This window comes from Nuphar pumila, chromosome 10, assembly GCF_984573655.1.
Source record: "Nuphar pumila chromosome 10, dmNupPumi1.hap1.1, whole genome shotgun sequence".
NCBI classification, from domain to species: Eukaryota; Viridiplantae; Streptophyta; class Magnoliopsida; order Nymphaeales; family Nymphaeaceae; genus Nuphar; species Nuphar pumila.
Genome location: NC_143258.1, coordinates 97,875,078 through 97,889,751, shown reverse-complemented (window position 1 = coordinate 97,889,751; position 14,674 = coordinate 97,875,078). Strand labels below are relative to the sequence as shown.

The following is a 14,674-nucleotide window of genomic DNA, read 5'->3' as shown; positions in this document are numbered from 1 at the left end:
GTTCTCCCTCTCAACCAAACTATTAGTTTACTTTTACCAACTTCCACTAATCAGACAATCAAAAGCAACTAAAACTAATTAAATACATTAACATTTTCTGTTTTTTTTTAAACGTTTATGCACACTGACTAAATATATTAGTGAATTGCATTCAATATTTTATTGTGGCCCATTAAAAGTCAACCCTATGAACACTATACATAGTTTGCAAACCTCTCTCTGGCTGCTAAACTTGGCAAATGATGTCTGCAATGATTGGACACAGATCCCTGTGCTTGCCATTGTTCTTCTCAGTCATCCTATTTGCAACTTGGGCTATCCTTCCGATACACTGTGAAACCGATCATGACCCGGATTTTGTAATACAGATATGTCGCACCACTCTTCACTATGAAGTCTGTGTCTCTTCCCTCCGGTCTGTACCAGAAAGCCAGGATGCTGACATCTACCAGCTCACCATGATTGCCATAAACTTGACTATTGCACAAGGGATGGAGATCCGCTCCAACGTTTCATCCTTGTTAGATGAGAATGAGGTGCCGAGTTATGCTGAAAAATGCCTCAAGGACTGCTCTGGTCTGTACAGGGGCGCCATCAGCAACCTCCGGCAGGCGGCGAAAGATTTCCAAAATGAGTTGTATTTTGATGTCAACCTGCATGTTACTGCTTCAATGACACAGTCCAGCACATGTGAGGACGGTTTCAGCGACAAGAAGGGGTACAAATCTCCATTCACAAGGGAGAATAAATACTTCTTCGCTTTGTGTAGCAATGTCTTGGCCATAAACGCTCTTCTTCCTTAGTCATTTGATGAGTTCTGTTTTGTTGTTGTTGTTGTTATTGAGACTACTACTATTGCTACTCTGTAATTTTTTTTTTGAAGGAAAACATTCACAGAAAATTACAAGTCATAAGTAGGGGACTAGATGTCACCCTAATGCCAAACATGAAGCAGTACAAATGAAAACTAAAATAAACCAAGAATTCTTAACGTATTCATGGACTTCCGAATCTTGGGAGATCTTTCAAATCAGAATCCGGTCATTTGAACTTGCATTGCTGCCTAAGCTCCCATTGTATCATATCAAGGACTGCCCCCATTTGCTTGAAACTTCTGTTAAAGGTCCTTTCATTCCTCTCAAGCCAAACTGACCTCCATGCAATCAACCAGCAGCACCTCACAAAAACCCATTTGGAACCTTCCCGATGGAAGCCTTGTGCCAAAAGTAAGTCCCTAAAAGAGAAGTTGATTGCAATCGTGACCAGACTCCCCCACACACAATTATAGCTTTAAAATCAATAAAAAGATGGTTAGTTGTCTCCTTCCATGAGCCATACATCCGACATTTGATTGCTAGATGAAAGTCCCTTGATTTTAAAAAAACAAATCAGTTTTAACCATTTATATTCATTGGAGTGAGGATATCCATATCTTACTGCAGAGACCATGATCCAAATGACTAGCACCAGGGCCTTCATTATCATCTTCTTTTTTGGGGGCTCCCTTACAGAGGCTAGGCCACCAGTGAAAGAAACTTCACCTTCTCCCCAGGTCTTCATTGTTATCATGATGCACATGAACATGCAGTTATATCGCAATTAGGATTAGTGATAGTTTCAAGAGAAATTTTCAAATACCTCCCAAATGTTTCGGCCTAAAGGTTTCAGAGTTTGCAAATGCCCACAAAAGTTTTTACTTGGGTTAATCAAATGACCCCAATCATAAACTAATGTTAGGTTGTTCTTGGGTTAACCCTAACTTATTGGGCATTTGAGATATTCAAGACATAGTTTCGGGGGGGGGGGGGGGGGGGTCTTAGCGTTTATCCACGTCATTTGATGATATCGCTATCCCTATCATATCGTGTGTCAATTGAGGATATCGCCATCCCTATCATATCGTGATGTCGTTAACGATATAATCATATCCACGTCATTTTTATGTTGTAACAGATGATAACAGTAGTACCCATTTTCAATTGTAACGTTTTCTATTTATTTTTTATCATTTTCAAAGATGAAAAATGAATGAAATATGTGAGATATTTTTTAAGTCTTCAACTTCACAAAGCATGCCATACACTTTAAAAGAGAGAGAGAGAGAGACAGACCGACAGAGAAAGAGAGAGACTTTAGATAAAATGAGAGAGGATCAGGTGCCTAACCCCAGCTTGACTCGACTATCTGTTCTCACAAAAAAAAAAAGTTGGCTTGAGTGGGCCGTGTCACTTGATGAGAAGGATGAAGAAGATGGTAAATAATCATGAGAATAGAAGAAGAAGTAGCTTAGAATAAGAAGATGAAGCAAAGAGCAGTTTATTTATTATCTACAGATGGTGAGATCGTGATTTATGCAAGCGTTGTTCTGGCTTTTCTTTAAGGCAAGCTGGGGTTAGGCAGACCCCACCAGTTATTATTGGGGTTTTGAACCAGCAACGTCCCACCACAGAGTCGTGCACTGATAGCTCCTACCAACCACGTGAAGAGCACATTCTCATGTAGATGTTGGTGGGCACTTTGGCTGACCTACATAAATACAGCTAGGTCTGTCAACTGTTCGGGTCAGGGTTGACCCAGACCCGCCTATATATTTAATAACTAGGTTGGGGTTTGGGTTCGGATTTTGTAGCGTTAGAAAAATATATAGAATCCCAAACCCATAATTTTAAAATTTTATTTTTAATGAAATATATATATATATATATATATATATATATATATATATATATATATATATATATATATAAAATTGGGTGGGGTCGGGTACCTGGCAAAAAGATTGAGTCAGGTCAGGTACCTAGAAAAAATCGTGATCCAATCCTAGCCTACATTTTTTTTCAAAGGCAAGCTGATTAGGCTGACCCCTACCAGAACAACAGCCGCCCCATGTGGCAGAGGGATTCGATCTTGGGTCTTCAGCTTGACACAGGACCCTGCTTACCACCAGCTCGGTGGGTATTTTTCATTTTCAGGTCAGCACTTTCCATAACCATCCCAGGAATTCAGGTTCGGGTGGAGTACCAAATACAAACTGCATTCGATCATAGCCCTAAGGGCACCGTTGAAATGAAGAAAGATGTTGGAAAAGTGATATAAAATGAAAAACCCATACTAATTTTTTGACCCTTCCAAACAAGAGAATTTTTTCTTAAGAGAGTTTTTCTAAAAAGTACATTTTTTGATAGAAAATATTTCTCTCTGAGGGGTGGAGGAATGTTTCCATGAAAATTTTGTAGGCCCTCTCTCCATCTCACCACCATCACAAATCACTATCATCAATCTTCAAGACCACCATCCATCTCACCACCACCATCACCCACCTCCCAAAAAACTACCTTCCCCACCATCCATCACCCACCTTTCGGAAAACGGCGTCAAAGAAGCTCCAACACGCCCCATAATGATTTTTCACTACCATGATCCATCTCACCACCACCACTATCACCCACCTCCCAAAAAACTGTGTTGGAGAAGCTTCACCGCCACTCCCTCCTCTTTTCTCTCGTTTTTTAAAGATTTTTTATTTTGTTTTTCTCATAATATCCAAACAAGTGAAAATTTTTCATTTTAGAAAATATATTGTATCAAGACTTCACATAGGCAAAGGTTTCTTTTCTTATAAGAGTTTTTTCTTCTTCTAAACATGCCCTAAATGTAGCACATTAGACACTTTGAGAGAGAGAGAGAGGGACTCTGCACCTAACAAAAAATTTTAAACTCCAATAGACTTTTCATGTTCTTAAATGATTAAGAGAATACAATAACATTTATGAAAGATCCATGTAGGAATACAGGGATGACAGAAGTCAACTGATGGCTCCAACTCATATAGAGGACTTCTTTTTTTCTTTTTTGTTAAAGCTTTTGCATACAAACTCAAGCCTGATTGGTTGTTTAATTAGATTTTAACCAAAATTCAACATGACTCTTTGGAGGAAGATCTTTTTGAGGTTATTTTGATGGAACGAGGCCAAGGAGAAGGAATCACACAGGCTGGTAAGTTTGGATTCAGATGCAAAAATATGGGTCGATTTGGGTTTCATACCAGTTTCGACACTACAAGAAAAACTTTTTTACTCGCACATCCTCTTAGGCACACAAGAAAAAGAGTCTTTTAAAAAGTGCTATTTTACGTAGCATCAATGAAAAAGTGAGTTATATTAGTGTTAATTGTATTGAGCCAGTATAATAAACTTTTTCTAGAGCACACAAAAAGTGTGCTAGTAAAAGTAATTTTTGAAAAAGAGGTTTTTATGGCGCACTCACATAGTGCACCATAAACTAAACAACCTTTATTTTGGCTCTCTATTGGAGTGCACCAAAAAATTTATGGTTTTTCTGGAGCAATAACACCAATAAAAGTAAAAACGCAAAAGGGGTAAAATACGCCCCCTTTTGCATTTTTACTCTCTCTCTCTCTCTCTCTCTCTCTCTCTCTCTATATATATATATATATATATATATATATATATATATATATATATATATATATATATATATATATTCGATGACCAACAACCGCTGGCCACCAGTGATCTCTCTCTCTCTCTCTTGTGTTCGACTATCGACCATTGGCAACTCACTCTCTTTGTCGTGCTCGAATGAGTTTTCCTCTCTAGCGTCCTTCATCGCAGGTTTTCTCTCTCTCTCTCTCTCCTATGCTAAATCTATTTTTTTATGTATGATTTATATTTTAGGCATTTGCATTTTAATTTATATTTTTATAATTTATATTGAGTGAGTGCATGATAAATCTAATTTTTTTTATGCTTTAGATTTTGAGGATTTTGCATTTAAATGCATATTTTCATAATTTATTGAGCAAATGCCTAATCAAGTTATTATTTTACCCCTACAAGTAGTGAAATAAAATTATTAATTTACCCTTAATTTTTTTTTTGAGAAAATACCTTAATCTATAAGTATGAATAAAATAAGTTTAACTATGTGTAGGGCTGTCAACTGATTGTACTTGGTAAAAAATTTATTGATCACTGATGCTTGAACCCTTAACCTCACCCAACAAAAAACATGATTCTAACCACCACCCACACCAGTGTCAAAGGAGAATTCTCTGTTGTTTTATTCTCCAAACAAGAATAGATTAATCAGTATTATACGATATGAGCTGGAGTTGATAGAAAGCTACAGGAAACATGATAATTATTTGAGGCAGCCTCTGGAGACATGCAAGCGAAGATACCAAAGTCTCTTGTTGACAGGAGGGAAAAAGGGCCTGATTAGCTGGTTTAATTGTTTGTTTTTTTAGTCATTGTTGAAGTATGGCAACTGCAGGGATCAGATCTTCAAAGGTTGCCTTTAATTCATTCCATTATTTAGCACTAAACGAGTAACTTACAGGTGACTTTCACATGTGATCCAGACGTATTCTAATCAAGAGGTCTTGGGCTATTTTGGGCATCACGTGCATCATGACCTATAACCTTTTTTTTTTTTAGGCTTTGGTAGAAACATCGAATTCTAGAACTTGGTCGCATTAAACATGATGCCAAAAATTCTTGACTCCAATGATTCTATGATAAGCGAGCATTGTAGTTAGCAGGTCATGTTTCAGAGAATGCCCAGATGTTCTGCCTGGTACTTATGAAAATAACATTCCTTCAAACTTAGGAAACACATCCATGAGGACAGATCCATGAGGACAATTGTGACCTAATTGTCAATTCCTACTCTTTTAACCATACTGAACACATCCATGAGGACAGATTTGGTCAACACAATCAGCCCCTATGAATTTCAGCTAGGGGTTCCAAACCCATGAGTGTAGCCAATATTTTTTCCTTGAGCCATGGGACATCTTGATTGAGAAAAGGGTAATCAAGCAGATTTGAAATCATGGATCACAATAAGGACATCATGTCTGGTGTGATTGAAATAATCACCAGTCTCATGTTTGTCTCTTGGGACAAAAGGTACTTGATTCAATGAAAAAGAAGTGATCAATTTAAGGGAAAAAACTCTGATACAAAATATGGACATTGGCTTTCAAATTACAAAAAATCTCAGATACAAAATATGAGAAATGCTATGAGGACCCCTTAGGGGTCCAGGGGTCCAACTGTCATTGACCATGTAATTGTTTGAGCCAAGTGGAGAACCGGTTGGGGCAGATTTCCACTGGAAAGAGAGAGAGAGAGAGAGAAAGAGAGAGAGAATCTCTCAATAGAAGCTACTTTTAGATCCCATAAATTCTTTTAGACCCAAGGGGTTTGGGGTAGTGGGATGGGGCCTAGACCGGACAGTCTAGGTTCAAATTTCATGGGCATCACCCCATGTTAGCCGAATATTGGTGACTTCCTAGGGTGGGGTCAAGGGGTAAGCCCTCGGAGTTTTACACTGACATGGGACAAAGACCGTAAGTACAGCAGGCTGAGCCAGCGCGGCTAGGTCTTTGTCCATGTCAATAAATGTTATGATTATAAGATGGACATGTTCTTAGATTGTCATTGTTCTGTATGTTTGCTTCTTCATTTGGGTTTCGTTAGTTCGATTTGTAGGATTCTCAAAATGTTAATCATATTTTATTTGTAATTGACGGGAGTACAGCTCGGCTTGTATGTGTATATAACTAAGCTGAGCTCTAGCACAAGTTCAGGATCATGTGTAAACGCTTCGAGAATGATCAGCTCCAGAAAGCTTGATTAAGATCGAGTAGGCTCAATTAGTCTCATTAAAATGGTGAATACACTTTTTGTTGCACAAAAAGCTATCATAGAGGTGTCTCATTTCAGTTTTTTTTTTTATTAAAGTCAACCAGCTCACTCAAGCTTGAATAGAGACCAACTTGAACAAAGCTGTTCAGCTCAGCTTGACCTGGAGCTGAGCTTGAACATGCTTTTTCTTCTTTTTACTAACCAAGCTTGAACAGCCTAGGCTCGGCTTCAGCTTGGTCACGTGTAGCCCTAGAGCTGGATTCAAGGTTAGAAAAGAGCAACTTGTTAACCGTAGAAACTGAGGAAGTTGATAATGATTGACTGCCCAAATCAGACTCTGGACTTCGGTTGGCCCAGCCCAACTCCAAGCTGATTATCTAGATTATAGATTTAGTTCCTTGACTTGTTTAATCTCTTTATGATGAATATATTGATTGAGTTCGCCGGAATCCAAACCTAGTCTTGTCACTACATATTGTGGAAGTTGGTATTTGATGCTAATCGTAAGGAATCGAGTGAATATGTAATATCATGACCTTAATAGGCTATTATGGTGAATGTGGAAAAAGAGGAGGTTCGCGGTGTGTGTGTGTGTGTGTGTGTGTTGGGGGAGGGGGGGGGGACCACCTTCCCCAAATAACGTAGAGAGGGGGGTGAGGATAAACCTCACACCCCATGATCGACGGGAGGGAGTGAGGTTTATCCTCACCCACCGTGAAGGCTATAAAAAGCCTTCATAGTGCGTCCCCTCCACGACTAATCAAGCGTGCAACAATAAAAAAAATAATGAACGACAGAAAAGGGGGGCTTATCATAATCTGGGCCAGCGACATCAAGTATGACGCCCTTCTTCTTCTTTTTCTCCTTTTTTTTCTGATCAAATAGAGGGCCAGCATCCATGGTTGTTGGCGGATTACAGGTGAAAAAATAAATAAATAAAAAACACAGTTGTAGAGAAAGAGAGAGCTGACTCCGACGATCGGCCCCTATGCTATTAAGAGGAAGAGACGGAAAGGGGTTGAGCCCCTTCCGCCCCTTTTAATTAGACCAGACCAATCAGTCTGGGTGCAACCCAGACCGAATCAGGTAAGTTAAAAGAAAAAAAAGTACCAGACCAAACCGGTTCAGACCGACTTAGTCAGATCGGATCGGTCTGAATGTGAACCAAATCGAGTCGGGTTGACTAGGTCTCGATTTTCAGTTTGAATCTGGTCTAATCTGAACCAGACTGAATCTGGGTCCAATCAGTCTAGACTGATCTAAATAGAACTGGATCTGATCTTACTGATCTGATTCAGATCAGTGTTGGATCCAGATCAAAAATGAATCTGGATCCAACTATATGGATCAGATCTAGACCCAAACCAAAACTGGGGTTGGATCCAGTCTGATAGTTCTGGATCCAGATCAGAGTTGGATCAGGATCCAACTCATAACTAGATGGATCAGTTCTGGATTCAGATCAGAAATTGGTCGGAATCCAGTCTGACATATTTGTATCCAGATTAGAAATAGATCTGGATTTAGTTTATGATTAATTTTGAATTTTGACAATCCAATTGAGTTTTTGAACCAAACTCAAATGGGTCGAGACTAAGTTTTGTAAACCTAGTACTCTAAGCTCAGATTGAACCTGTTTTGACTTAGGATAAGTCGGGTCAAATCATAATTATTGAAATAACCAAAGTACCCTTGTGTGTACCTAAGATTCGTTTAGGTAAAATGGGCATAACTTTTTATTCCAAACTCAAAATTGAGTGAGGTTTGGTGCATTAGACTCGTATCGTAAAAGAAAATTTTTTCGTCCTCTGGTTTTGGTCAAATCAGGGGCACACAAATCAAGGTCTGATGAGTCAAGTGAAGAGAGATATTTTAATAAATTTATCAAAATATAAGAAGTTATGTATATTAATACAAATATGTTTATGTGATGATCAGATCCTACTGTTAGAGCCTTTTGAGTCTCGATTGCGACCATAGCACATCATTCATATTTGAGGTAAGGGCTATTATAAGTAATTTTAATTATGAATAAATCATATTGTGTTGCATGTTATTGTTGATTTTGTGAATTAGCATAATTAAAAATATAGCTCTAGAGTATAAACATAATATGCATAAAATAACCATGCATAAAATTATGAGAGGATTATATACACATGTTAGGCGTGATATGTTATGTATATTAGAAAGAGATGGTTTTTGTGATAGCATATCTATGTATAACATGTATTATGATGAGATTGTGATTAAACTTAAGTCTCCTTATTCTATTCATGTCAAGTAAATATTTGTATTGAGATCAACATACATAAGCCTTTAAATCCCGAAAGTGACGAGTTGTGGAAAGGGCTACCTTGTTTGCGGCTAGAGTGCAACCACCATGGAGAGTGGGTCACCGATGATTTAACAATGTAGGGACTCTACATCATTGCATGCTTTGTATGAGATAAGTGTGAACCCTAATTTCATTATGAGATTGACATTGAGAGTGAGATCTGTCGTGATCATTTCACGATATCACTCATGAGAGAATGAGTGAAACACAAGCTTGAGAATATGATTCAATGTATGAACTTAAGATATGACTTAGAGTTATATTCACACACTTTTTGAAACTCTAGACAACTTAGAGGTATAATTTCATAGCACTGCGGATTTGGGTTTTGGGTCCTATATCTCAGTTCGCATATCAATACTCATCTTTTGATGAGAAAGAGTCACTAGTTGACATGTCTTCACCTGCAGTCAAGTCTGGTTTGCATGGACTTGATCAACGGCCTAAGTTTTAATCAATGTGCAAATTGTTACTAACATTTGATATGTTCAAACCATGAATAGTTTAATAAACTTCTAATATTTCTACTGTTGGTTTCCTCACGCTACTCTCAAATAGATTGTAAGATGAACTCATATATAAAGCAATACTGAGACAATAAATTACATAGCTCCATGTGCTTTCACGTGCATTAAATGTGTATAGTTTTCTAATCCACTAAGCAATTGATTGTGAAATTCAGATGTTTGAAGATGCATTTAACAGTTTAGAAGGTTGTCTTACCTGTAACAAAGTTGAGGGAGCAATGTACCTCTTCCCTCATATTCGCCTGCCACAAAGAGCTATGGAAGTTGTGCAAGCCGTAAAAACTGAACCTGATTCATTCTATACACGTTGCCTTCTCGAAGCCAAAAGAATTGTTGTTGTCCCTGGGTCTTAAAAGAATTTAAGATAATGAGAAAATCCAACACAACATTGGATAGAAGAAAAGACGTCACATTTTATGCTACATTTGTGGCTACTTTTGTGGATATGAAATCTCGATCAACCAAAGAGTTGGTTGAATCTAAAGTGATTATCAATAAGAAAATTCCATCGACTATTGATGAATCTCATCCATCGGTTCAAGTGATTATCGATAAGAAGAGTCCATCGACTATTGATAAATCTCAGTTCAAGAAACCAATCCCACAAATGAAGGAGTTGTTTCCACATATGAAGGGGTTGGTTCCACATATAAAGGAGTCGTTTATTGTCAAGAACGTGTAAATGGTGAGACTTGATTACTGATACTAATGAGCCTCATATGAAGAGTTCAACTATTATTGAGAACCCTCAAATGGTGAATGATGCTCAAGGGGGGTGGCGTAGTGGTGGGGGGGGGGGGGGGCATTGGCTGCTCGACAGTTCAATTCTCTTGAGCGTTGTCCCTCTGCGCAAGCCAACGCATAGCATAGGGCTCAGGTGCAAGGGTTCTAGTTTTGAAGTTTTATGCTGCTGGCACGACGACCATAGGTATGCCAGGCTGAGCCAGCGCGACCAAGTCTCCGTGCTAAGTGAAGTTTCTTTAGGTTATAAATAAAAAATACCAACATTGAAGGGATTTACCCCTTGGGTTATGCTGAAGTAAGACTACTCCTTGGGGGTGAGGGGTGCGCAAAAGGTTTACACCATAGAAACAACTATCATAAGTGCAGTAGGCTTAGCCAGAGTAGCTAGGTCTTTGTTACGAGGGTGGTTTAACTATGAAAGAAAAAAACATAATAAGTATATACTAGCAGAATACCCTCTTTTACAACTTTGGATCATCAGATCCATTTGACCTGAATACAAGACTTAACCCATACGATGCTGCTGACCCTGTGATCCATTCCCCAAACCTACATTTATAGTTGTTTTCTATGCATTGTCTGGGTCCGAAATCGGGTATGATCTACATGGTCCTAGGACGGGTCTGCTTGAATGTGGGTTGGTCCGATCCATGGTCAAATTGGGGTGGATCACTACTGTCCCAAACAAGAGCGAATTATTGAAAAAAAGAATTTAGATGCATTTGAAAAAGAAGAAAAATAAAAAAGAAGAATTCTTGTTTGGCGCCCATTTAGATACATTTGAAAAAAAAGAAAGAAAAATAAAAAAAGAAGAACGAATTTTTGTTCTCATTCCTGTTTCGGCGGTGTGGGTGAATCTCTCTCTCTCTCTGCTGAGTGACCGACCTTTCCCCACTACCATTGGAATGGCGTTTTCCTCTCCCTGTAGAGCAAAGCTTCCTGAACCAACACCCAACAACAGATGGTACCATCTCTCTCTCTCTCTCTCTCTCTCTCTCTCTCTCTCTCTCTCTCTCTCTCTCTCTGCTGAGTCGGTTGTGCTCCTCCTCTCTCTCTTGTTCTCTCAAACTCACCCTCTTCTCTCTCTCCCTCTCTCTGAGCCCCCGTGTCTCCCTGAACCACACCGGCCCCGGCATGCTCACCTGAGCCCCGACCCTCCCTCGCCAGAGGCACGCCGGAGCCCCCTTACCTCCTAGCTTTCCCCTGACGCCTCCTACCTCTCTGTTTCCCTCCTCCCCCCTCGTCTCCTTCTTCCTCTCATCGGCACACTTGTCCCCAACACTGTCTCTCTCCCTCGCCGAAGGCACGGAACCCCCTGATGTCCCGTTTCTCTCTCCCTGACTCTTTCCCTAAACCACGCCAGCTCACCCGACCATCGTCTCCCTCTTCCCCTCGCCAAAGCAGAGCCACCATCCCTCGACCTCCTCTACAGCTAAGCCCCGCCATCGACCGACCTTAGGGTAACCCTCTGCAGCGTCGTCCCTCACTGCATCGGAGCCACCATCACCGAACCTCTGCAGCGTCTTCCCTCTCTGCATCGGAGCCACCATCACCGGCGTGCACTTCCCCCTCTAGTGATGCCCTCCTCTCCTCCTCATATTGCCGCCGTAGTGGACAGCCGCAGGAAGCCGCCCCTCTTCTCCCTTCGCTGCTGCGTGTGGGAGATGCCCAAACAGTGGCAAGGGAGGAACGATCGTGGGTGGTGACGACCTTCTCCGTGCGGGAGCCACCATCGCCAGACCAACTCTGCAGCCACGCTCATCGCCGCTCAGGAGCCACCGTCGGCAGACCTCCCCTGCACGACGCCCCTCTCTGTGCCAGAGCCACCATCGCTCGACCTACTCTACAGCTACGCCCCGACCTTAGGGTCACCATCGCCGGACCTCTGCAGCGTCGTCCCTCACTGCATCGGAGCCACCATCGCCGGACCTCTGCAGCGTCTTCCCTCACAGCATTGGAGCCATAACCAGCTGCAATCTCCTCGACCCCCCTCGTCCAATGTCCCTCTGCCAGCCAGGTTCTCTCTCTCCTTTCTTCCTCATGAGTCGCTTGCCGCCTGTTTTTTGGGGGTCTTGCTTCTGATCGCTCCTTGGGAGCAAATCAGAGGGCCCTCCATTTCATTCAGGATGCTCTTAATGACGGGGACGCAGCATTCGCCCTTCGACGGTGGGGGTTTCGATGTTGACCTGCCTTTCCGACTCAAGCATCGATTATTTTTCAATCTCTCGGATGTCCTTGGTTCATGCTTGGATGCGGGCTCTCTTCATATCTCGGACGTCAAAAAATTTATCCGTGCCGTTAGGAAAGAGCCTCTCGAAGCCTGTTCTGTCATGGCGCTGCTTGACCCGCTTTTCTTTTTTCGGGAGCTTCTGCATTAGGTCGTTGATCGGGGTTGGCAGCAGGTCCAATCTTCATGGCAACGCTCTTTTTGTGCCCTTCGCACAAGATCTCAGTTGCGACGTGCTAGACCGGGAGACTAGTGATGCGCATCATGTTTGTCTTTGAATTTTCAGAAATGCTTTGATTGCCATAGGTGTGGTTCATCATTTCTTGCTCGTCGTCATCCTTTTTGGAAGCGAAAGCGAATAAATGCTCCTCACCAACATTCAACCGGGAAGTCTCTTGACTCCAACGAACCTTCTGTGTTGGGGACCCACTTTGCCAGTCAGAGTTCTAAGCGACCTTCGCGACGTACTTATTTTTTGCCATGGGTACAGATTGAAGATCTTCAGGAGCCGAAGATTTTTTTTCATGTCATTAAGATTGGGACTATCTGGGTCTCAGTCCAGTTATCACATGCTCTGCCAAGGCAGCTTACCAGAAAATCTTGTTCTAATACGGTTCCGGCTATATCATCTACATCTTCGACGTTCGTTGCCAAACCCAGCACGTCTGCTCGATTTCTCGCATCTCGCTTTCAACGGTCGTCGAATGTGTTGCTGGGGAGCCCTAAGATATCTACCGCAACTAGTTCTGAATATTATCTTACTGGTGATAAGTTTATCATTATTCCATATGCTCATGCCCATCATGGTTTATCTGTTAGTGACTCTGTGCCTTACACGACTAGCGCCCCTTCTCGAGGTGGATTGACAACTTGGTTAGACAGTCATGCAAAAGGTGAAAAAAGGTCAATTTTGTCATCGTCTTTCATTATTTTTTCATTGAGGCGCTTTGATTATATGACGGTTCACATTATGGCGTTTAATGCTCGTTCCACTTAGGCTCACAGATGCATGATTATTGGTCTATCAGTTCATTTTCCTTTATCGCCGGTCGTTACTGAGGCCACTATTATTGCATCTACCGTCACTGATTCTGTGTGTAGTTCTTGGAGGTGTAGGCCTCTCCCAAGTGTGGCTCTCCCTTCCGCTCCACCCGTTTCTCGACAGTCCTCCCATCTGTCGCCCTTGGGTGTTGAGGTTGAAGAGGCATCCTAGATGCTTGATATCTCTCTCTCCTCATCGCAGTTGCTTCATATAACTGTCAATATGGTATCTATCATTTCGGTAGCCTCTACTATCCTAGGTGGCTCCTTAGGTCCTCCACTTGATGTTGTCTCTGATTTAAGGGGTGATTCTTCCGGTCCTTCGAGGGCTACTGAGCGTATGGGGGTTGTTCGGCACCGACAAGTTAGCAGTGGTAGTAGAAGCAAGAGGAGCAACCCACTCAATGTTACGACTTTCGATGACATGTCTCCATGAAGGTCAGCGAGGTCACACACACCCCGAATTTTTCCAGATTGTGTGTTGTAATAACCTCAATTTTTGACAACTAATTATTTAAGTTTATTGGAAAATACGGGTACTTTTCTAAATTTGGGCCTCGGATCCGTTACCGGATCCATAATAGAATGCGTAAATAACCCACAATGGGGTATTAAAACTATACTTATAATATTTAAATAAATAATTAATAGTATTTAAAAAAAACCAAGTATTTAAGGTTGGATCCGTGATTGGACCCAAATGGATCCAACATGTGGATCTAAGATCTATAAAGTAGTCTTTATATCCACATCTATAATAAAACTAATAATAATAAGAAGAAGAAGAAGAAATAAATAAAATTTTAATTTTTTTTATTTATTTATCCGAGGATCCACAGTTGGATCCATTTGGATCCAACTTGTGGATCCATATAGCTTGGGGTCGGGTTACGGGTCTCGGGTCCGGACCTGAGCCGCGCCCCTGTGTAAGCCCTTTTAAAGAAAGGGGCAACCCGATAAGGGTTGCCCGATAGGTTTGTAAGAGAACAAGAAAGGGGCAAAAGGGGGGGGGGTTACGCAGTGCATAACCGAAACACCGCGCCTCTCGGCAAGATGGTGGGTGGGTTTCGGCGATAAAAGGGAGGTGGAAGAGGGGGTCTCACCCTCTTCTCTCTCTCTCTCT

The 14,674-nt window shown here is 41.3% G+C and overlaps 1 protein-coding gene across 1 annotated transcript; it reads left to right on the top strand.

Moving 5' to 3' along the window:
- Nucleotides 1-242: 242 nt before the first annotated feature.
- On the top strand, nucleotides 243-803 carry LOC149827520 (putative invertase inhibitor). Its single transcript, XM_090018527.1, has one exon. It carries the CDS (start codon nucleotides 243-245, stop codon nucleotides 801-803), a length of 561 nt encoding a protein of 186 aa, XP_089874653.1.
- The last annotated feature ends 13,871 nt before the right edge of the window (nucleotides 804-14,674 follow it).